This window comes from Alligator mississippiensis, chromosome 1 (assembly GCF_030867095.1).
Source record: "Alligator mississippiensis isolate rAllMis1 chromosome 1, rAllMis1, whole genome shotgun sequence".
Taxonomy (NCBI): domain Eukaryota; kingdom Metazoa; phylum Chordata; order Crocodylia; family Alligatoridae; genus Alligator; species Alligator mississippiensis.
This window is the reverse complement of record NC_081824.1, coordinates 180,443,848-180,467,832: the sequence shown is the minus strand read 5'-3', so window position 1 is coordinate 180,467,832 and position 23,985 is coordinate 180,443,848. Positions and strand designations below refer to the sequence as shown.

Sequence of the window (23,985 nt, the reverse complement as noted above, 5' to 3'; positions counted from 1 at the left end):
TAGAAAGGGCTCTGTTGAAGTAAGCCAGAAACCATCAGTGGCAGAGGTATAACTAGCTATCTAAATAACTAAATGAAATATTATGTTAGTCATTTTCAAAGTCTCTGTAATGAAATGGCCTGGACAGCCAACATGGCCAATTGTAGTCAAATAAATAAATATTAGAACAATGTAAAAGATTTGGCGCTCTCTGCAAGTACTGCAGAGCTTTGAAGTGAGTGATTTCTTATTCCTTTATGTGCAATATGGTCTGGGAAGAACATGTGCAACTCGACTGGTTTAAGAGGAAGTAACAAACCAATTTGGGAATAAATTTTACATGAGATCCCAGTATCACCTGTTTTTAATGGAAAAACACATATGAAGATTCCCACCATGACAGCCTAAAGCTCTCTCACACTCCTGGCTGCTTCAAGGCCACAAGACTGTTCTGAGGGTGAGATGGTAGATGAAGCACTCCAAGAAAGGCTCAAAAGGGCCTCCATTAGATTTGTAAGTATGATATCCTATGCCAGGGGTTTTCAACCTTTTTTAAGCAAGGTACCTTCTGGTGTGTACCCCATCTGGATGCAGGGGAGAGGCAGGGCTGGCAGCCAGCTGGGGAGCAGGGTGGGGAGGAGGAGTGTCCCCGACAGACGGCTGTATGCAGAACCGGCAGTGCAGGGAGCTTGCACACGGCCACCACTGCTATTTATACACACCGTGTTGCCACCAGGCACCACTTTCCTGCGCCCAAGTATCCCTGCATCTCTGTGCCATCAGATTCACATGCGGGCGGCCATCAGCGCCCCCCTCCCCCAAGCAGCAATGCTGAGTAATGCATGGATGGTGGCGGCAGCCCCACCCCACCATGCCGCCACTTCCCAAGTACCCCTGTTTCTCTGCACTGCTGCCACATACCCCCTGGGGCCTTCCCAAGTACCCCCAGGTGTACGCATACCCCTGTTTGACAACCCTTGTTCTATGCTGAAGCAAGTTTTATAATCAAGTTTGGGAGAAACTTGTAAACTATCAGATGAGAGAAGTCAGTGACTATCAGTTGATAATATACCAGCTACTACTTACAAGAGGAACTTGATTCAGCTGAAGGAAGGTACAGAGATTTTAACTGTAACAAAGTCAAGCATCTTCAAAACTGGGCATACATTAGGATTTAGACTGTGTTGGAAACCCCATATTGAGACTCTGCTAGGAACTTATTCTGCTAACTGGAACAGAAACTGTCCTGCTCTGCAGCAGGAATTCTTGAACGTAAGATAAACTGTTCATTCCAGCCAGGTTACTGAAACACAGAAAATGGGTGGAATATTTGTCCCTGGTTCATCAGGTAACATGCCTGAGTGGTGACCACAAAGATATCTGTAAAACTGGTCAGCCAAAACCACCTGGGCAAAGAAGGAGCTACTAAGATGTCTGTGGCCTAGTCTCACAATCTTAGTAATTAAACTTGGCATTAGTACAATTGATGGGAAAGATTAAAACCAGGCCTTGCTCCCCTGCAGAAGGAAGGTAGCCAGCAATGAGTCCTGGTTTGTGCCACCATCAGACAAGAACCAAAATGGATAAGATAGCTCTGGACAATAACCTCCAGGACTTAATTATTGCCTGTAACCTTTGACCATGCCAGATGGGAGGGGGGAAGGACTTATAATGATCAGCTCGGTCTTGATTTTGACTTTGTTTACCACCCTTTCAAACTTGCTTCAAAGGAAGCATGGTGAATGACAGAATGAGAATAAACAAGCATTTCCTGATTTAACATGATTACATTTGGGATGGGTATTCCCAGATGGTAACTGTGCAAAAAGGAGACATTCTTTGTCTTCGCAAGTGCTGTGTCAGAAGTGCTTACAGTTTAGTGCTGGAGTGGAGATCCCTAGAAGAGTAGCCTTCAAATCCCTGAGGAAATGAAGCAACTCAACCATCTTGCTCTTGAAAAGCTCTGTTCCTCTGGAGGGTAATGTCTCTACATATAGTTGCTTGGACATTCTCCTTGGAATACCAGATTCCTATGACCAGGAGGCATAACATGATTGCTGTGGCCATAGACCTACTAGCTACATCAGACTTCATTGATGTTTCTAGTACTGCTTTAACTGCCATCTAGTTGTCTGATGGTGTTGCTCAGCTCTGCTCCAAAACCATAAGCAAGCTAAAACTGAAAAGGAGGAGTTATTATTTCCCACATCAACAAACTATTTTATGAACTAGGCCTGGCACCTTATAATATGAAGTTGGAAGGAGGGCAGATCGATATACCTTTTGACTAAAAAGGTCTAATTTATTTGGCAACCTTACCTTTGGTGTACTCAGTCTTGAACTGCAGATTCTACAAGAAACCCTGCTGACATTTTCTAAAGACTTCAGGTGCCAAAGTTTTCTAGGCCCAATATGTCTTCATTAATTTGGAGGGCAATTCTTAATGACAGAAAGGATATAAGAACATTTAGTAGCTTGTGCATGTTCTTTAGGCTGTTCCTGGACATGTAAGAAAGTAGAATCCAGTAAGGCTAAGGTGGCTGATCTGTCCACAATTCATAATGCAAAATGTTACTAGAACACCCTCTAGGGTTCCTGTCTAACATGACAGGAGATTCCCTACTAGATGCAAAATTGAACTGAAGATGGTTAAGAGGAATTTCTTTCTAGGAAGGTGATATCATTTAAGACATCCCTGTTGCCAAGGCTACCAGTATTAGAATTTGGCTTGGTTCTGAGGCAAGAGAAGATAACAGTTTCTCTAAGGTGTATCTAAGCACCAAAATAAGTTAATTTAATCAATGCTGGTAGAAATATAGATACCTGTGTTAGTACTGGCACTACAGCCTCTCTCTCTTCTTTTTTTTAATCCATCCCTTGCTGCTCGTTAGACCTCAGTGTCAATGAGTTTGGAAGGTTCATCTTCAGGGGGATTCTTCTTGTAGGATTATCATGCTGGACAATGAACTGTGCTTAGAATAGATTTGTCATTCAGCATTTCATTAAGAAAATTAAATGGATGCTGAGTTTTTATCTTGGAGTCAGTTATGGTAGTGCTGGAATCAACACAGATCTTGGCACTGGTACCCATAGGATTCTCTTCTCCATTGGAACCACGTGCGTGGTGCCTGGTTACCACGGTACATGCTATGGTTTGTCTCTCCAATTCTGTTCAATCTTCTCAAAGACCAGAAGACTTCCACAGACTGATATCACAGATTTAATTCAAAGCTTGCATCTCTATTTTCAGATGAGGAATTAAAAGAATGGCAGATTGAAGACTTGTCACAAATGTAATATTCCTTGAGGCAGACAAGATATGTGCCCATCAATTAAGGGCAGAATACCACAGCATGGTGGACAGGGCTTAAAACTTCTTGGTTTCAAGCCTGGCATGATGGTGGGTAGCACAAAACCTTCCTCTCCATTGCTGCTGTACAGGGAAATAGCTCTGTCCTATTGCTCTTTGTAATACCAATCAAGAAATTAAAAGGGATGTTTTCATCATACTCATTCCAAATGTCTTTGTTTTAAATTCCAGAAAGAATAGCAGATGGGACATGTGCCAGGTTCCACCAAATTGATACACAGGTGGTAAGAAGCAGCTGAAGGACAGTCATAGTTGTTCTGCCTTTTATGTTCTCACACAGGAACATAGGTAGCACTGGGTACATGTTTAGCTCCAAACATTACTATTTAGAAAAAGAGGCACAGTTCGCACTCATCTGGTGTAGACATATTAGTAGTAGGAGCCACAATGACATATTTTAAACACAACAATGTTCATTATCTGTTAAATGTATCTTGAGACTATACTGCTGGATGTACTATATGTGTCAGCATATAATTCAACTAGTAGCAAGTAATTAAACAATTTTGTAAAATGATAACTATTAATGGAGATAATGCAAGGTTAAAATCTTATGTTTAGTTAAGAGCTGCTGTTAAGATCTTTAGAGGTGCTCTTATTACTTATTCTAGAAAGGTTCCTATGGAATTGTATTATATACCTGTTTCAATCTGTCATAATCTAGCCCTTCTGACTGAACTCCATTGGCACTGGGTTGCCCCGATGGTGTAGATTTTGGTCTGTAGAACAAAAAAAGATGACGATGTATTACAGGTCTCCAATTACCACACTGCATAGAGACATATTATAAAGCAGATATTTCCACAAAAACAACTCATTTGTTTTGTTAATGGTAACAGCATATCAAACTTTAAAGAAGAGAGATGAAAATAGGATTTGTTCAAAGATGCATTCAGACCCACAAACATCAAAGTTGTACATACAGAAAGGAAACCAGCAATCAAGGGCATTTTCTCAGTCTGGAACTACCAAGTATTGTATTAATATATAATGAATTGTTAGTTCAAAACATTTACAATTCAACAAGTAAAGCTATTTTTACCTTTGTTTTTTTCTTTCTACAACTCATGGAAAAGTGTTGCCTCCGAGCTTAGCTTGAAGTCCTTCACGTGTTTCCTTTATTTTTTTTTTTTTTATAAAGGAAACCGGTCATTAAAACACACTGTCACGGTGATTTTCCCCGTGACCGAGGATGGCTCTACACTTATCCTGCAATATGCAGTATGTGAGATAGCCTTTAAAAAGGCTGTTAAGGATTAATCTACATGCTTGCAAGACCATACCAAAGGATTGCAAGATATACCACCCATGCTAGTTTGGCAGTTCTAACACTTCTACCTGTTTCAGAGGAAAGCATTATGTTAAGATAGGTTTGCAGAAGACTCTCTCACATTGACATTTTTCCTGCATGCATTTTCAAAAAGTCTTTAGTACATAGCTTGCTTAGAGCACGGGTCAGCCCATGGACTGGATCCAGCTCACAGAGTCAAAAGACTTCATTATTGTGGGGCTTTGCTTGTGCCAGCACCAGGGCTGGGCAACAACAAACTGTGCTGGGGCTGGGCAGCTACATCTATACCACAACTATGGGGCAAGGAGAAGTGGCATCCAGGGTCAATGCACTAGTCCACCTTGGACATGAGTGGGTTCTTCTGTCCTGCAGGTCTGAAAAGCCAAAGACTGCTGGCTTAAGAGTTTGTCAGTAAGTTCTCCACATTTACTTTTTTTGTCCTCTTTCTTTCAGACATTGCCCATCAGCTAAGCACAAGACATTACATCTGTTATGCTGTTGGGGTAACCCTGGCCATCTGGAGGGTACCTTGGAGTTAGGGGAAGGAAGGGACAAGGGGAAAGGAGAGAATGGTAATAAAAGGGTAACAGGTAAATGTTTTGGATGAAGCCAAAACTCCTCCTCATTACTTTTTCATTAACTTCCACTGGTGTCCTAGGCATTTTTTAAGCTTGATAGCAATTCCCAAGTAGTAGCATGATTGATACTTAAAGCCTTACAGGCCCTAGAATAATCCGGCTAACAGGCCATGGTTCGTGTAGAATAGTCATTTCAGGAAGCTCTAGAGATGAGCCTTGGGAGGTAGAGTGCCTTGAACAACCATCTCCTGGCCCTCTTCTCTCCTGGTTGCTACCAGAAGTCTTTTCCAATGCCTCATTTGTCTTTTGAATGTTAAAACTATAGTCACCTAACCAGAAATTCCAGATTTCCATGCAAGTTTACCCTGTGCTGCTAGCAGTTTATGCATTCTCATGCAGTAATTACTTTTAAAATCCTGCCTTTTAATACATACTGCCTTCTCCACCAACCCTGGTTAGGCTTCAAATTTATACATGCACACACACCCACCCACCATCAATTTCAAAATTTCATTTCCTTACATTAGAATTAATCTGGCATACTACTTTAAAGAGCCTTCCTACCTGGCTAGAAGACAGCAGGCTCTGTACCTCTGTCATGCTGTGAGGTAAGTAGCGCTGTTTACCTGAAGTGAGGCTGACTGCAGGGAACGTATGCACCTTATAAACTAACTAAATCAGAGGTATATGGCGCAAGCTTCCATGAGCTTGTGCTCACTTCACCAGATGCTGTGAGATCAGTGTATAAAATGGAGTGAGTGATTTGAATACAAAAGATAGGAAGGGAAGGAGGCGAGAGGGGTGCAGTACTGAGATTTTCTGACCTCTTCTGTCCCTGTGGATGTATTGCTTATTTGAATAAGATAAGCCAGGTAACAGAATAAGAATCTATAATCCCTGTTTAGACCACACTGAACACAGTCTGATCTCTGGATTTCTTTTCTTTGCAATGTCCTGTTCAAGTTAGTTTTTAAAGTTTTGCTGTTTTAAGAACAGCTACTCTGAGGTCAGCAATAGAACATCCAGGGAGTTTGTTCAGTGTAGACAGCAGAGAGGCACTGTAAACAGGTGAAGGTGTACATGGTACTGGTAGAATTATAGGTGAATGAACCTTGGATGTTATAATCCCTAGGAGGCACATATGGGTTTGTTGCAAGGCTTTGTGCCCTCTTGAGAATGAGAGATATGCAGCCTGTTGCTTGAGAGATACTAATTGAGGCTTAGGGGGCAATCTGTAAGCCAGGACTAGGGTTATCCCCCATGGCTAACTTGAAATGGCTGTCCTTGTGCAGGAAGGGTTGGAGGTCATTAATGGTATGTCCAAAGTATGCAAGCTAGGGGCTGTAGATTACAGCCATAGGGATTTTGTTGCTCTTCTCCCAGGGTTGGTATTGTAGCAGGATGGAGCGAGGTCTGAGTCTGGTTTCATTAATTTTGGCAGGTACAGTTTGGGAATTGTATTAAAATTGTAGGAAACCCTGCTCCAGATCCTTAAATTGTGCATCCCAGTCCAGAGCTCTGCTGTAAAATGATGGATCTAGTGCTGGGCTTAGGATGAAAACTGGCGTCGTGAAGGTAGTATGGTGATTGGTTTCTGATACAATGTGGCAGCAACATGGCCACTGCAAACCTTCACCATGGTACCCACAAAATGAATTTGCTGGGTAGATTTTTTTATGGAGTGCCCTCCAGTAATGTTTACTCAGGACTGCTAGAGTCTTGTCTGGTCTCTGAGAGTACCCCTTGAAGATGGCCCAGGCTTGGCTTCTAGGGCAAGGGGAGAGCCTGAGCTCCTTCCCGCTGTGAGACACTGGCCTTCCAGTCTCTCAGCCTACCCTGGTTCTCAGTGGTGCTGACTGCAGGAGTGATCATCCAGTTCTGTGCCTGAGAGAAGGATTTCACCTCTTCTTGGGATGACCCAGAACAATCCACAGTTCCCAGGCAGCACAGCAGACTGTCTCTTCAGGACAGGCATTTACTGGGGAAAAAGCCATATGGGCAGGATTATCTGCCCCCTCATCCCTCCATCCTCAATATAACCTGAATATCCTGAGAGATTCTCCACTTGCTTCAGTCACCTAACTTCTCAACAGGACCTGCCAGGGTGCTTGCTTCCAGCCTGCTCTCCCATTGTCATCTCTCTCCTCTGGGCACCTCTTGTATGTTGGGCATCTCACCTTTGTTGATATGTCAAAGCCATTCAAAGCTTCAGCCATTCAAAATGGATGCTAAAGGTCCACCTGTTCTCATTCTGCACAGTGCCAGCCCAAACACTTAACTCTCATTCTCTGTGTACATGCTAATGAGGTCAACTGAGTCGCACAATATAACGTGAACATAGTTAACACAAAACTATCACAATAAAACCTGTATTCCATTACAGGAGTACTCCAGAATTAGTTTGATGGAAGGGTGGAAGTTTCATAGATTCATAGATGCTAGTGTCAGAAGGGACCTCAATAGATCATCGAGTCCAACCCCCTGCATAGGCAGGAAAGAGTGCTGGGTTCAGATGACCCCAGCTAGATGCCTATCTAACCTCCTCTTGAAGACCCCCAGGATAGGGGAGAGCACCACCTCCCTTGGGAGCCCATTCCAGACTTTGGCCACTCTAACTGTGAAGAAGTTTTTCCTAATGTCCAGTCTAAATCTGCTCTCTGCTAGCTTATGGCCATTACTTCTTGTAACCCCCAGGGGTGCCTTGGTGAATAAAACCTCACCAATTCCCTTCTGTCCCCCTGATGAACTTATAGGCAGCCACAAGGTTGCCTCTCAACCTTCTCTTGCAGAGGCTGAAGAGGTCCAGGTGCCCTAGTCTCTCCTCATAGGGCTTGGCCTGCAAGCCCTTAACCATACGAGTGGCCCTTCTCTGGATCCTCTCCAGGTTATCCACATCCCTCTTGAAGTGTGGCACCCAAAATTGCACGCAGTATTCCAACTGCGGTCTGACCAGCACCCGATAGAGGGGAAGTATCACCACCTTGGTTCTGTTCGTCATGCATCTGCTGATGCACGATAAAGTGCCATTAGCTTTTCTGATGGCTTCGTCACACTGACGACTCATGTTCATCTTGGAGTCCACTAGGACTCCAAGATCCCTTTCCGCTTCCGTGCCTCCAAGCAGGTCATTTCCTAGGCAGTAGGTATGCTGGACATTTTTCCTCCCTTGGTGCAGCACTTTGCATTTCTCCTTGTTGAATTGCATTCTGTTGTTTTCCGCCCATATGTCCAACCTGTCCAGGTCTGCTTGTAGTTGTTCCCTGCTCTCCGGCGTGTCCACTTCTCCCCACAGTTTTGTGTCATCCGCAAACTTAGACAGAATACACTTCACTCCCTCGTCCAAGTCGCTGACGAAGACATTGAAGAGTATCAGTCCAAGGACCAAGCCCTGCAGGACCCCACTGCCCATACCCTTCCAGGTCGATACCAACCCATCCACTACGACTCTCTGGGTACGACCCTCTAGCTAATTCATCACCCACCGGACTGTGTAGTCATCCAAGTCACATCCTCTTAACTTGTTCACCAGTATGGTGCGGGATACCGTATTGAAGGCCTTCCTGAAGTCTAAGTAAACGACGTCAAACCCTACTCCTGCCTCCAGGTGTTTTGTAACCTGGTCATAAAAAGAGACCAGATTAGTCAGGCATGATCTACCAGCTACAAACCTGTGCTGGTTTCCCCTCAGCATAATTTTTCCTGCCGGGCTCTCGCAAATGTGAGCCTTGATAATTTTTTCAAAGACTTTGCCTAGGATGGAGGTGAGACTGACTGGCCTATAGTTGCCTGGGTCCTCCTTCCTCCCCTTCTTGAAAATGGGGACCACATTGTCCCTTTTCCAGTCCTCCAGGACCTGGCCCATGCGCCATGAGTGTTCAAATATTCCCGCCAGTGGCTGTGCAATGATGTCAGCCAGTGCCTTCAGTACCCTCGGATGGAGCTCATCCGGGCCTGCCGACTTAAATGCATCCAGTTCCTCCAAGTGCCTCTACACCATCTCAGGGTCTACGCTTGGTAGTCTGGCATCCTGCTGCTGCCTCTCTACAATCCCAGTGAGAGCCTTGTCTTGCCCCTCGCTTAGAAACACTGAGGCAAAGAACTTGTTGAGGAGTTCAGCCTTGTCCCCCCCGTCCGTCACCAATTGCTTCTGTCCATTTCATAGAGGTCCTATTCCAGCCTGGGTCTTCCTTTTACTCCCTATATATCTAAAAAACAATTTTTTGTTATCCTTAACTTGGGATGCCACCCTCAGCTCCATGGTAGCTTTGGCCTGTCTAACTGCCTCCCTACAAGCGCGAGCAGAGGAGGTATACTCCTCTTCAGTAATCTCTCCCCGTTTCCACTTTTTATATGCCCCCCTTTTTGCCCATAGGCTGCTCTGGATTTCTCTGGTCAGCCAAGGAAGCCTCTTGGCCCCTTTCCCCCTTTTTCCCTGCATTGGGATCATCTCACTTTGTGCCCGAAGGATCATTTCCTTAAGGCACAGCCACCCTTCCTGGGCTCCCATCTCTTCAAAACTCTTACTCTGCAGTGCGTCCCTGACTAAACGCCTGAATTCATTGAAATCAGCTTTCCTAAAGTCTAGCACTTTCACCCTGCTAGTTGTTAAAATCCTGGTGAAATTTCTCCTTAAGATTCATTCCCATGTGTCCACATGATGATATTGTTGATGTACCTTAGATATATCAGGGGAATGAGGGCAGAGCTTTTGTGACTCCTTTGTCCCTAGGGAGTTTATTGCTCGTTTGCCTCTTTCAACACTGCCCCCCACCTTCCCCTCCTGTCTTTCATATTCAAATCACTTTTTCCATTTTATACACTGCTCTGTACATGTCCTTTCACAACATCTGATGAAGTGAGCTCAAGCTCATGAAAGCTTACGCTATATATCTCTGATTAAGTTAGCCTTTAAGGCAGGGATGGGCAAAATGTGGCCCGCAGGGTGGATGCGGCCCACCAGCCCATTCTATCTGGCCTGCAGGGTCCCTAAAAAATTTAGAAAAGTGATATTTATCTGCCCCCAGCCGCCTGTCAAGTAGCCCTCAATGGCTTGCCAAAACTGAGTAAGTGGCCCTTCACCCAAAATAATTGCCCGTCCCTGCTTTAAGGTATAAAACAACTCCATGCTGTGCTACATTTAGTAGCAAACGTAAGAAGCATTTTGTTTCTCTTATTTTTGTCATCCTAAGGAATGGCCTAAATTTACTTTAGTCGAGGATGTCTGAGCCACAGACTAGGAAGGTCCAACAACATAGTTTGATTTCCTTCATGGGACAGGATATATCTCAGTTCACCTATCAGGTCCATCAGTTCAAACCAGAACATTTGGGTGGCATTAAAAATTGATTTATAAATAGAAGCAAGTATACCTTATATCTCCCTCCCCTGAATGCCCAGCTTTCCTCCTTTTTTGCCTTTGCATTTACTTTCTATTTAATCAAACCTAAACAAGCGGTATTTACCCTAAAAAAAAAAATGCAAAGCATCATGGGAAGTTTTTCTGGGATATGGACTATCTATCACACAACATCTGCCCAGCATCTAGGACATCACGCTTTATGTTCTATTTACCTTTAGGTATTACCATAAATTGACAGAAAGCCGACTAAAAAAAATCTAACCGAAGGGGGGGGGAAATTAAAATATCACTTATTGAGGTGGAATGGGCTGCACACTCATTCTGCAAAGAACATTTGATATTATAGAAGCTATTCCAACTTCTGTATTCTTAGGTAAAACTTGGATTTTCCCTGTAATATCTTGTACACAAAATTATGCTGAAAGGTTTAAAAAATGTGGAACATATGGTTAAGATGTTTAAATACCTAATTTATATAGGTCATTTATTTGCTTTATTTGAATACTCATTCCTACCCAAAATACAAATTCATGAGACTGCAGTCCCTGTGAGGAGACACATTAAACCAAAATACTAGAATTTCTTCACCTTTTCTCAAAAGCAAAAACCTCGAAGCAGACCGTGGCAGCCAAATTTTATTAGTTTCGTTTGGCTGTTCATTAAAAGTGGAATCTCTCAAACTATTTGAAGCTGACCACATTAAAATTAAAGGTGAACTATACATTTAAGAACATTGGGAGCCAATGAAATGCTAGAAAATAAGAGAAATTAAGTAACTATAAAATAGCTGAAAAATATAAATTACCTTGTACCCATAAAAAGCTACACAGTACATGTTACTGCTATGACAAGCCAATTATAAGTTTGTTGTAATCTTTTGATATTGAGCTCTACTATGGCATGAGAGAATCCTTTTAAACTTAGAAAATTAACTTGCCAACAATTGTTGCTTTATCGTACATCTGAAAATGTTGAAAGAGCATGCAGAATCTGGCAGCAGAATGTGCGTCTTGGAAAGCTAGAAATGAATACAAGTATTTTTATTTTTAAAAGGGGAATTTTCCATACAATAAGAATTGTATACACTCCCTCTCCATCCATATGCCACGCACTTCAGTCTGAGCATTTCCACTGCTTTCACATACAGTGCCTTGTTTTATGACTAACACCATTCCTTGGAAAGAGCCACTGCAATTTTTCCAGTCAGAGACCAATAACATGCTTCCCAACTACTGATGAATAAAGACAGGAACATACATTAATGGAAGAACGTAGCTCTTACAAAATAAGAACTTCTCAGTCCTTTTGGTTTAGAACTGTAAGAAACACCAACATTATTAATATCACATTATTTTTGCTCCCTTAGCCAAATTCTGTCACCTCCCACCAACACTGTAATTATCTGCCTGAGAACTGTATAAGGAAAATTCTCAATGTGAAGAGTGCATTCTTTCACGGATGTCTGGGTCCATTGCAGGAAAGGTTGTCTATCCAACAAAATCTAGGACAGGGCAGGCAAAATCCAGCCTGTGGGCAGATGAAGCGTGCAGCAAACTCCATTTCCCAGCAGCCCCGGCCCACTTAACTGCAGCCTGTTTCCATGGAGACCCCAGGAGCAGGAGGGCTATGAGCAGGGCCATAGTTCCCATGGAGACTGGCCCAAGCAGCGCTGGTAGGGCATGGAGCTGGGAGATCCTCCAAGGCCAGGGTTGGAATTTGCAGCACTGACAGCGCAGGCTGGCGCCAGGGCAGAACTGCAGTCTGTTGTCCACACACCCCAGGCAGGGGCATGCAGGCAGCGGATCGTGGCTCTGTCTCAGCTCTGGGCCACACTGTTACCACCGCAAGATCACTGCCCTGGCTGGAGCAACTCCCCACCCAGCTACATGCCCTGCCAGCACTGCTGAGGCGGTCTCCATGGAAACCTGGCCCTAAGCCATCACAGCCCTGCAACTCCTGGGGTCTCCATGGAAACTAGCTGCAGCAGCATAGGCAAGGGCTGCTGGGAAATGGAGTCCAGGTGCTGGCTGAGTCCGCTATTTTGCGCACCCCGATCTAGGAACTCTAATTTCCTTCCAAGTCTGATAATTTTTTGTTAAATTTCAAACAACAGTTTCCCTTTAATTATTTGATTCTCTTATCTTCTACACTTACAAGATAACAGGCTACTGAAACTGCTACGAGAAACTACCAGTCACTGAAAATGTAGCCAAAAAGACACCCAACCTTTGTGCCCTGAGGTCATTACTGGTTCATTACCTACTAGCTCAATAAGCCACCTTTGAAACACAAGAAAATGTGATTTACACATGCAAGATAAAGATTTTACTCATGCTAACATGCAAAATACCACCACCCAAGATAATCATATAGTGGCAGAACTTTTTATACAAAAGAACAGATAGTCACCACAGTACACATTTTGTTGCAAAAGACATGGCAAAAAGTTGAAAACTTTGCATTAGCAATTTTCTACAGCACAATACCACTCTTTGATTTGAAAATACCAACAGCCAGCATCTTAACTAATCAATTTGTCCAAAAATCAAGTGTGGCACTTTCTTAAAGAATATCTGAACGCTGGGTGCTTTATGAACTGTCAAACTAATGCTCTGGATAACAGATGCTAGGCCTGTGCGAAGCGGCAAGTATTCAATTTGGATTCTGATTTAAAGGGACATCAATTCGAGTCACTGTCTCAGTTTGATTTGGCCAATTCAGGTTCAGCATCGATTTGGAGATTCAGCCCTAGACTATAATGGAGAATCACTAAAATACCTATAACCTTGTCATTTTTTTTGCAGATTCAGATGAAAACAGCAGGGATGGTAGCCCCTTCTGAGGGCATGAAACCTGCCAAGTTTCAAGGAGATAGGTGTAGGGGTGTTTGTGAAAGTGCACCTCAAGGTTTTGAAAGCAAAATTCATATCACCTGTGTGTATTAAGGGGTGTAGGTTGTAGCCATGTTGGTCTAAGGACACAGGCAGGCAAAGTTCTTTGGGTCTAATAAAAGATACCAGATTGACCAACTGAATAGTTGGAGAAATAGATCTTAGCAAGTTTTCAGGTTTAAAAAGCCTTTGTCAGGCTGAGGAAGCATCTGCAGTTGGTGTATCTTCCTGGATGGAATGAATCATTGGAGATGCACAGGGCGGGCACACAGGTGCATGTGCACCCCCTGCAAAAAGGTACCGCCAACACTGTCAGCAGTACCTAAGGGCAGCCCACAACTGCAGCTGGCTATCGCTGATGCTACCAGCAGCACCATACCCCCCACCACCCACAGCACTGGCTGTGGCCGCCTGCAGGAGCTCCCCGCTTACTGCCACCACGCTGCCACTGATGTGTGCGGGAGCTCACTGTGCCCCCACAGCCTCTGGGGGCACATGGCATTCATGAAATGAATAATAAAGAAGCCAGAGGCTGGTATGCATGCAAGAAAGCCAGTCACTGAAATGTAAATTGAGGCATCAGGGGGTGAGAGACCGTCCACACAAGAGGTCATACATCACATATGTCTATGGTGACTACCAATCTATGTAGAAAAAGCTCAACCCTGTAACAATCAAAGTTGGTTATGAAAGCAAAACCAAAACAACCCCAAACCACAAATCCTAACAGGATGATACCTGTTTAACGAATCATAGGACCTGTTTTCAGAAACAATCAGATTTTTCCATGGAGATTCCCGTCTATGAAGGGGGAAAAACACTAACTTAACAAGCTATATAATAGAGCTACGCTATATACACTATAAATCAGATTAAAAATGCAAGTGACTGCTTTCAGAAAATTACTGTATCAGATAAATCAGGGACTATAAAATGAAAGATGTTTAAGTAATTTAGAAGTGCAGACCTAAATAAGAGAAGCTTAATTTTAAATAAGACAGCAGGTGTTTTATATATATTTACTATGAATACTAATTCCCTGGATACCAAAGATAGAAAATTCTGCTTATTTTTTCAAACATTCCACCAATCCTCCTATGTGACTCATGCCCTCTTTGCATAGGCTGGAGACAAATTTCAGCTCAAGGAGAATTTTCTTCCCTGAAAAATAAGCTTTGATGGCTAAGCATTAAACCAACTGACCAAATGTACTTTATGCAATAGTGTTCAATGACTGATTCTGGAGAGCAAGGCCTACATAAAGACAATTCCCAGCATAAATTACTTGCTGAGGCAGATGCATCAAACCTAAAATGGTTTAAATGTATTCAAGGACATCTAGGTGACACTTCTTAAATGGTGATATGGGTTTGAGGCTTTAAATAAAAGAAACAGTGAAAGACCTTCTTCACTTAGTTATGGTGACATTGGAAAATAAACTTTGTCAATACTTTTCCAGTCTAGAAATAAAAAATTCTTGTATTAATAGATTAATCCTTCATAAATATAACTAAAAGGCTATGGACAATCCAAACTATGTTAAGACCTCTTGTGAGAAGTTGTAGAAGATGCATAAAAATCTTGATGAAGCATTTTCATGATGTGAAATACAAGTCCTGACTTGCAAATAACTCGCAGGACTGTTCTGAGAACAGCTTCACTCATGCAGGTCACAAGCTGTTCATAAGAAATGACAGTTCTACAGCCCAACTAACTAAAGCAATCACAATGATAAATGCTGTTTTAAAAAACAGAAGGCAGCGTATGGGAGTCATGGCCATAGAGACAGGTAGAACAAACATTTAAAACCAAGTTCAGATTCTGTGCACAGACCACAAGGTTAAACCTGGTTTCATACAAAGATATGGTGTTAACAAAATAGCAGAGGAAAAAAACACCAATGGAAATAACCCCATTTTTGACCCTTCTACTTTTCCTCTGACAATTGCTTCAGGAGTGGAAATCTGTCCCTGAAGGGTTCTATGTCATTGACTATCAAATACAGAACACTAAATCTCAACGATTGCTTGCATTAGCAGTGAAAGGAAACAAAGCAAAGATGCTGTCTCAAGACTGAAGAAGTCATCAACTGCTTGAGCCTGCCTGGTTTTTGAAAATAAGAAAAAGGTGCTAGAAGGCTGAATGGCCCTTAGGCACTACTTTTATTTTAGTTGCCAGATGTCAGAATGTTTTGCCAGTGATACCAACGGGACATTCAACTAAGTAATAATTCTTTCCTTCTATTTGGTTATCAGACCTTATTTCAGCCGCTTCTATTAGCCTTTTCTATCCTTGAGAATTCTAGTGCAAAATACTTATTTGAAAGAACAGTCTCCCCCAGGTCTATCTTGGAATTCTGCAAATTATCTTAAGACACTTAAGAGACTAACAAAGAAAAAAGTCTGTCCTTTGATTAACTCTTATCGAGTGCCTTATGAGGAACACTGAAATGAACAATTCCTTTCCTCCCCCAGTGGCCAAGTATATGCATTTTAGACATTCGGAGGAACATCCATTAAATAATTTGTCCCAAAGTGTAGAATGACTATTGCAGCCAGTTCTGTCATATCATCCAACTAGCCTGTGATGTTCCAGCTGGCATACAGGCAATAATGCAGTCGCATATTGAAAGGCCTGTACATTTTAAGGTGACACCAAGGATGGGGTTGACCCACAGAATTGCTCAAGGCTCCCTTCAGAATCAGATTTAATCAAGTTTATATATTTAGTGAGGTAGCTATATTTCAACTAGCACAATAATACTGACTAATCTGTCAGATAGATTCATCTTCTGTGCATGAACAGTCTCTCTAATCTGCCTGAGGTCAGGAGGTTAACTAGCATTTAAGGATTCTTTAGAAGGAAAATTAAAAGTTTTGATAACCAAAGTTATACTGCAATTCATAGAGTTATACTCTGAAAGCTGTTAAAAAGATTCTATTTTGCTTTCTATTGTATTTAGTATCAAAACCTCATTTATCACTCCTCCCCAAACCTCATTATCAAAACTTACATTTTATCGAATAACAAAGTTACACTTCTAACCCCATAAAAATACTAAAACAAAACAGTTTCAGATGCTGTAGAATATTCAGATGAGTTTTTGCAATTTTATTGCAATCACTTTAAGCAGCATGAGTAATGGCAATGATGTACATGTGAAAAGGATAAGTACTGGTATAAAAAGCAGGATACCTGGAAATAACAGGTGACTTGCTTCCATTCACTGTATTTGTTCTTTCCCAAGGCTTTCTTGTTAGTTCTTTAAGAAATAATTAAAATTAAATTGTTAAACAACACACCCATTACGTTGCCTTAACAATGCATCTGAAGTAATTTCAAGTAGATGTGAGTAAGCTAGTTAGGAACTTTACCACTCTACACTAACTCAAATATTACAAAAGCCTAAATCTGTCTGTCTGTCTGTAATGCTTTATTCACAGCGGGCCCAGGCCTGCTCCTCCCTTCCCTTCGCCGCTGCAGGAGGGAAGGGGAAGCAGGCCCGGATGCGGGGGGAGGGCTGCTCGGGCTCCCTCCCCACCCGCTCCCCTCCTGTCACTCTTGACAGGCAATTAGCTAGTTCTTCAATATGAAAGCTACCATCTGCCATACTCTCATCACTTTTATCAGGTTACACTGTTATTGTATTGAGACTCAATCACGGATTGCTACATAAACACTAAAGAGAGAGGCAGAGGGGGGGACAGAGGGGCTGCCCCAAGCTACTTTAGTTAAAGTGAAAAAATAAAATACTTACAAAAAGATAAGAGTTTTAAAATTTTGTCTAACAGGTAAAATGAACAATATTAGAGCTTTCAAGTTAGCTGGGTTCTGCTTCAAGCTGCAGACATGCCTTACAGTGGAGCTGTCCAGTTGGTGAACTGTGGGCAGCATGAAGTCCCTAAAACATTAGCATGCAGCCCACGGGGTCCTGCCCATAACCTACCCACACTGTGCACTCTCCAGCCTAAAAGGTGCAGAGGATCTGGGGGTCTGCTCATCCACCAATGCAGTATGTAGTCTCTGGGTCTGTGGCCCTCATGGCATGAGGCCCCTGGATACTTGGAAGTTAGACCACCCTGTTTTACAAACACTGCTAAAAACAGTTTCAGCAGACCTAGAGTATTCCAGGAAGACTGGACTAATTTTCCTTACCAAACAAAATATGCATTTTACTTCACAGTGTAATTTTTATTGTTTTTAGTGAAATTACAGTATACGTTTAATATTAAGAACAGTTTATCGTTTTGCCTTGTAAATGAATGTAAAGTGAGACCTAAAACTACTGAAAAAGAATATTGCTTTAGCTTGTTAGCTGAACAAGAACAAGTAAAATCATCATGGTACAGTAGGTAGCGCACTGGAGGACAGCTTTGGTTTATACACTCTTAGGTCTGCCACGGACCTTCAGTGTGATGCTGAGCAAGTCACTGCACTTGTGTCTCTATTTCCCTTTTGTGCCACTTATCTGTTTTTTCCTATTTAGATAAAACACTTCAGGGTAAGGCCTGTTTCTGTCTTTGTCCAGTATCCTGTACAAGAGGATGCTATATCTCAGATGAGGCCTACTCCAGAACCACTTCTTTGTTCAGACTTAAGTGGGGAACTGCCCTCATACTTGATCAAGCTCTGTGACCCATTATACTGAATTGTGTTTTCAGTTTTATTTGGAATTCTCCCCAGCAAGATTTGGATTCCTACTGTGAGTCACCTGCAGCAATTTGAAGACACACAATGCTCATGATAATGAACTGTGTGGTAAACTTTTGTCTACCAGTTAAAATGATTGCTGAAGTCTTTGTCAAGTGACAGGAAGAATGAACCATTCATGATTAAAGGCAGCAAATAAAAGCATTCCACTGCGCATAAGCCTATTGCAGTTACTGCATATCTGCAAACATTTTAGGTCTGACCATGACTGTCTTGTTTTCTTCCTCTTGGGTACTACCTTCAAATGGAAAGATTAGAGAAAAGGGCTATCAAACAATTTTTCTTATGTTCCCTGCCAGCTGCCTCCCTTTCCTTACACACTTAAACTACTCCATCCTGGCTCGGAATAAGATTAATTGCATTTCACCTGAGACGTTTTTTCTTTTACTAAACTTGGTAGACAAATTGTTCTACAATACAACACATGATGGTCTGATATGGAATATGAAAGAGTTCTAATTCAGTTATTGGGAATAAGTGTCAAATATACTGCCATCAGTCCTTGCTATTTTTTAAAAAACTGGATACAATTGGAATATTTCCAGTGTATAACTTGCGTGAAATTTTATATTTGGTTTTGTCCGTCTAAATGCCAGACAGGTGAATCCGTTAAAAATGTATGACTTTGCTCACCCTCACTTTGTTCAAATTAAGTAACCTTTCATGTCTCACTAGAGCATAAGATCTTTTTAATAAAATTATCAATTGACTTGCATACAATAATACAAGAAAAGATCACTGGCAAGGATGATAACTAGGGATAAACCAATCTTTGGATAAATTATATCAATATACCAACAGAGATTTATTTAAAATTATTGGATATGCTAAGATATTTTTATTCTTTCCCCTGAGAGGAGAAATATTCAAGATTAAAAAGTCTGATACCATATCAATTCAGTTTGTAACAATTTCAGGATGAACATTTAGAGAGGATTTACAGAGGGTATACCATTCACAACACAAATCTACATTACTTACCAGGTGTGCTCGTTGAAGAAGCTTTTGATGTTGATGGTTCTGATTCTTCCTGATTAAAAAAGAAAAAGAAAGTCTTAGAAAGTTAAGTAGGCTGGTCAGATTCATGTACAGCTGTTTAACTGAACTGTTGAAATATTTGTAATTTTTTTAATGGGAAGTTATTGGCTCTATTCACATGACTTTTCTAAAAGCTACACAAGCAATTTGTAAGTACCAAATTTAAATATGTAACACAACCTTATTATACTGAAATCTTCTGAAAAAGGGGTGTTATGATTCATATTAAACTAAACTATAAATGGCCCTTAATTTCACCATTAAAATGGCTTAAGTGTACATCTAGTATTGAATAATTCACAGCAGACAATCATTTGTCAACTTACAATTTTATCCTCCTTTTGTTCTGGTTCTGTTGATCCCTTTTCTGCAATTCTTCTCCTACAATGAAAAGATACAAATTAGTAGATGGCTAAAGTCTTCAGTGCTACAGCTAAAAGATGGGAAATATTTGTTTAGTGATAACTGAAAGCTGAAAGCAATATCAATTTAAAAGGAGTAAAAACCAGTGATAAAGAGACACTTTTCACAGAATCTTCTCAGCATCTGATGAAGCTGCTGCTTGCAAAAGCTTATGCAGCTCTGATTTTAGAAGATGCAAGTCTGAAATCAGGAAGAAGGCAGTATAGATTAACACAGCTACTTCTCTCCTCAGAATCTTCTTGCCAAATGTTGGTTTTGCAATCACATTTTCCTATCCAAAATGCAATTTTTATCCCACGCTACTAAATGGAAGGCCAATGCAGAAGAAACAAGCTACCTCATTTATATGAGTGAACCTATTTATAAATTACCATCAAAAGCTCAGAGTAAACAAATCTCTCTAACTGACATATTTCTCCAAGTTACAAATTGATGTTAATAGCAGGTACAAGAGTTTCAGACAGATTTGCTTCTTATGTTGATGTAATCTCTTTAAGATAACAGTGAAAACATTCTGCTGGTTACAGTTGCTTAGGAATAAAATGATCTGCTTACCTCCTGGCCAGCAGGGCACTCATTTCTTCCATTAATCCACTCCCCCCTAAGGGAAGTGGCCCATTTCCACGACTGCTATCTGTTTTAGATAAAGCAGAGCTTGTTCCTCCACTCGAACCAGAAGATTCTTCCCCCTTTATGACAATACACAAAATAATGTTGCAAGTCTAAATTAGTTTAAAAAATGTATTGTTTTACATTAATGCAAGAAAACTGATTTTAGAAGCTACAAAAATCAAATAGGGATAAATGAATCTGCTGTGAATAAGTCCTTACAACACTGCTTTAATCAGCCAGGTTACCCTTTGGATAGCCCTATTTCTGCTATTCAGCATTAAATGGATACTAGAAATTATTCCAAAGCTACCCATAGTTTTTCAAAGCAGAAGTCAGAAAAGTAAAATGCAGAATTACATTTACCCGTGACACTTTCCTAAGTTTGGCTCCAGCCAGTGCAGCTGCTAGTCCAGTTAAAGGGCGATTGTCTTCAGACATATATCCCATAGAAAATCCAGAGGCAGGGAGAGGAGGAGCAGGAGGTGGTGGAGGAGGAGCAGGAGAAGGAACTTGGCTGGGAAGGGGAGGAGGTGGCGGTGGCGGTGGCGGCCCTGAGGGTGGAAGAGGTGGTGGTGGTGGTGGTGGTGGACCAGGAGGAGGTGGGACTGCTACTGAAGACTGGATTGGGCCAGGTGGCAGTGGGGGTGGGGGTGGAGGTGCAGGTAGTCCTTGGATGACACCTATTCAAAAGAAAAGAAAAGAATGTAGAGTAGGGATTTTATTTTTATTGAAATGAGGACTTTTCTTGTATATCATGTAGTCTTCCCAAATTCATTAGAAAATAGTTTGGTCTTTACCCATGAAAATAATCTACCTCAGAAGGAAAAACTTTTAAAACCCATTAGAGGGTAAGATACGGTATAAAAATGCTTCAGAAGAGGTCAAAAAGCTGCTGCGATTACTTAGAATATGATAACACTAATCAGCCTTTGTATCAAACTGGAAGATTCCTATGGTAAGATAGAGAACAGAGCAGATTTTTTACAGCAAGCAAATAAGCATCGTAAGCATGGTAATTAATAAGAAAAAATAATAATTTACCTGGGAACCCAGAATGGCTTTAAATTGAGCTTATAATGCAATGAAACTTTAGAACCAGATACTCCTACTCTCCAGCACTTAAAAAATGTTTAGAAGTGAAAGCATTTTCAACTCTGGTCTCTAGACAATTTAATCTGACATGAAACATTTTGGGACTCAACATTCAAATAGTTTAATATAAACATATGTTAGTGAGTTAGCAGCTTGTTATTCTGGTAAGACAGAACTTAAGGGAGATAAGTTTTCATTTTGTGAAAGAAAAATTTACATGACTAATTATGCAATTCAGATTCATATGCAGTATGCCTGTATTTTGAAGAGCACCATATAAATATAAACACATATACAAAATAGGGGATTACAGTACCACAAAATGGCAAACACAAATGAAAGTGCAACTTAATCGTTTAAAAACTCAGCCCTCTATCCCAGTTGCTATAGGCCAGTCTTAATAAATGGCTGATGGACTGTTGGATCATCAACTAATCTAACAAATCTCTAACATTTTGACTTCAAACAAAAGTTGCATTGATTTAACTAAAATTTACATACGGGCACTCAAATCTATTTTCAAAATCATATTCATGTCAAATTGTGTCCCCAGGGTTTTGCACTGGTTGAACTAGACTGATTTTAAAGCCAGTTTTAGCTAAATTGGTTTAACTCTATGTTACTATTCTAAAATGTAAGTATATAATCTCAAACTCACTCCGGAATTATACAGTAGTTGCATTCTGAGTTCTAAAACTTGAACTACATTATAAGCATCACCTGATAGTTAAAACTACCTTTCACTAAAGTTGGTTCAAAACTGCAATATATGTTCCTTCATTTATGCTCTAATTAAAGAACTAATTACTACTGCATTAGTATTATGAAATTCTAAATAAACCAATGATGCAGAATTCATCAAATAAGAATCTCACTTAAATTTTTCTTGAAGCATGAGATCCAAAGAGCCTGGACATGTTATGGTCTCACACAGAATATGTAACCCCCACATTTTTCTCTATTAAACTTTTTAATGTCCCCTACTTGCACACTGGATTCTATGGTGGTATTAAGATCACTGCAACTTTCAAAGTGTTTCGAGGTTTTTTGGACAGGGCGGGATATAAACCTAATAAATAAATATTTTTAAGGCAACTAAGGAGCTTTTGATGCAAATTATTTTAGAGTGCACACCTGTTTAGTTCATTAGTAGCAATAACAGAAAGCCTTACCCTGCTGGGTCGGAGGTTCAATCAGCTGAGAGGCTGCCTGCAAGACTGGCTCAGAAGCAGAGGAGTCTCCCAGCACAGAGTTTAGAGAGTTCTCAACAGAGGCAGGGGTAGCTGCAGAGGGAGAAGGGAGAACACTAGGCTTGGATGAGGGAGTTGAGGCATTAGGGGAACTTGGAGAAGGAGAAGCTTGAGGTCCAGAGAGTGAGAGAGGTGGAAAGGAAGGCAGTGGTGGAGGTGGGGGTGGTGGCGGGGGAGTTGGACCTGAGGTAGAAGGTGAAGGAGCTGGATAAGCTACGCATTCAGGAAGCCCATTGGGAGCAGTAGGGGATGGAGGCATTTGGGACAATGGACTAGAAGCAGGAATTGGGAGAACAGGTCTTGGACCAGTAGCTTTGCCTGGTGGACTGCTAATCATGACTGGAGGAGACGGGGGGAGAGGTGCAAAACTGGGGGCAGACCAGGCAACAGGCTTTGTATTTGGGGGCAAAGAACTTGGAACATTCACAGGAGAAGGTGGTCGAGAACTTTTGTTCAGAGGACGAGGAACTGTAGCATAATGGGGAAGAACTGGGTGGAAGGCTGAGCCTAAAGATGTAGCAAAACGTGATGCAGAGTGCCTTAGTGGTGGTGTAGGGGGAGCGGAAGTCGCTGGTGCAGAAGTCACTACAGCATAATCCGGAGTGGAATCTGATATTGGCGCTGAGACTGCTTTTGCATATGATGGAGGAGGTGCTGAAGGAGGCTGGCAACTGGAGTATTCAGGAAGTGGAGTGCTATACAGGGAGTTGTCGAAAGATGGAGCTGGACAGAAGATGGAAAGCAGCAGCAAAGGCAGGATAAAAAAGGAGAAAGAGAAAAAGGGAGCTAATGAAGCAACAAAACCAGCATTCAAACAAAATGTATAAATGTAGACTATAGTTAGTACCAGAGGATTAGGCACAAGTGAAAATACTGTTAGGAAAGTTTTTACATACTATTAACAGCTTTTCTTGATTTCACCAACTATTTTTGTGCCTTTGTTTGAATTTACAAGCACATTCTGGAAATCTAAAGAAATATGGAATAAATTTGCTCAACTCCCATCAGTGGGACTGATCAGGTGACTGCTTTGTTAGGTCCTTCCTTATCAGCTTGCATCTTACTTCATTCCAAAACAAGTGTAGTGATCTTGATGTTAATTATAATTCCACTAATAAAGCTCACAGCATCTAGGCAGTAAGATTTTATTCCCCTCTTCTGAAAACAGAGATCACTTCGTACAAAAGTAAAAACAGTTCAAGTAAAATGCCAAGAAAGTTGATACCTTCTTCCTCACACGACTTGTCTGTACAATAAATTCTTTAATTTTACCAATAGTTGATTTCTCATGTGCATTAAGTTTATTATTGAAGAACAACTAAGAAATAATCAGATGGATCATTATATTACAAAATGGGGACGGTAAAGCTAGCTCCTGGCTTATCTTTAGAT

The 23,985-nt window shown here is 41.4% G+C and overlaps 1 protein-coding gene across 7 annotated transcripts in view; it reads right to left on the bottom strand.

Moving 5' to 3' along the window:
- The window catches only part of ENAH (ENAH actin regulator), a 228,202-nt gene that overhangs the window by 7,508 nt on the left and 196,709 nt on the right, over positions 1–23,985 (bottom strand). For 2 of the 7 annotated variants that reach the window (XM_059717435.1, XM_019483119.2), the window contains exons 6-13: positions 22,516–23,316; positions 20,615–20,931; positions 20,195–20,328; positions 19,543–19,597; positions 19,160–19,208; positions 16,664–16,730; positions 14,207–14,269; positions 3,990–4,068 (exon numbers count right to left, since the gene is read on the bottom strand). In XM_059717435.1, coding sequence (XP_059573418.1) covers positions 3,990–4,068; positions 14,207–14,269; positions 16,664–16,730; positions 19,160–19,208; positions 19,543–19,597; positions 20,195–20,328; positions 20,615–20,931; positions 22,516–23,316 — 1,565 coding nt within the window. The remainder of the gene's footprint in view (positions 1–3,989; positions 4,069–14,206; positions 14,270–16,663; positions 16,731–19,159; positions 19,209–19,542; positions 19,598–20,194; positions 20,329–20,614; positions 20,932–22,515; positions 23,317–23,985) is intronic. The other 5 variants (XM_019483123.2, XM_019483121.2, XM_019483124.2 and 2 more) reach the window with 5 other exon arrangements.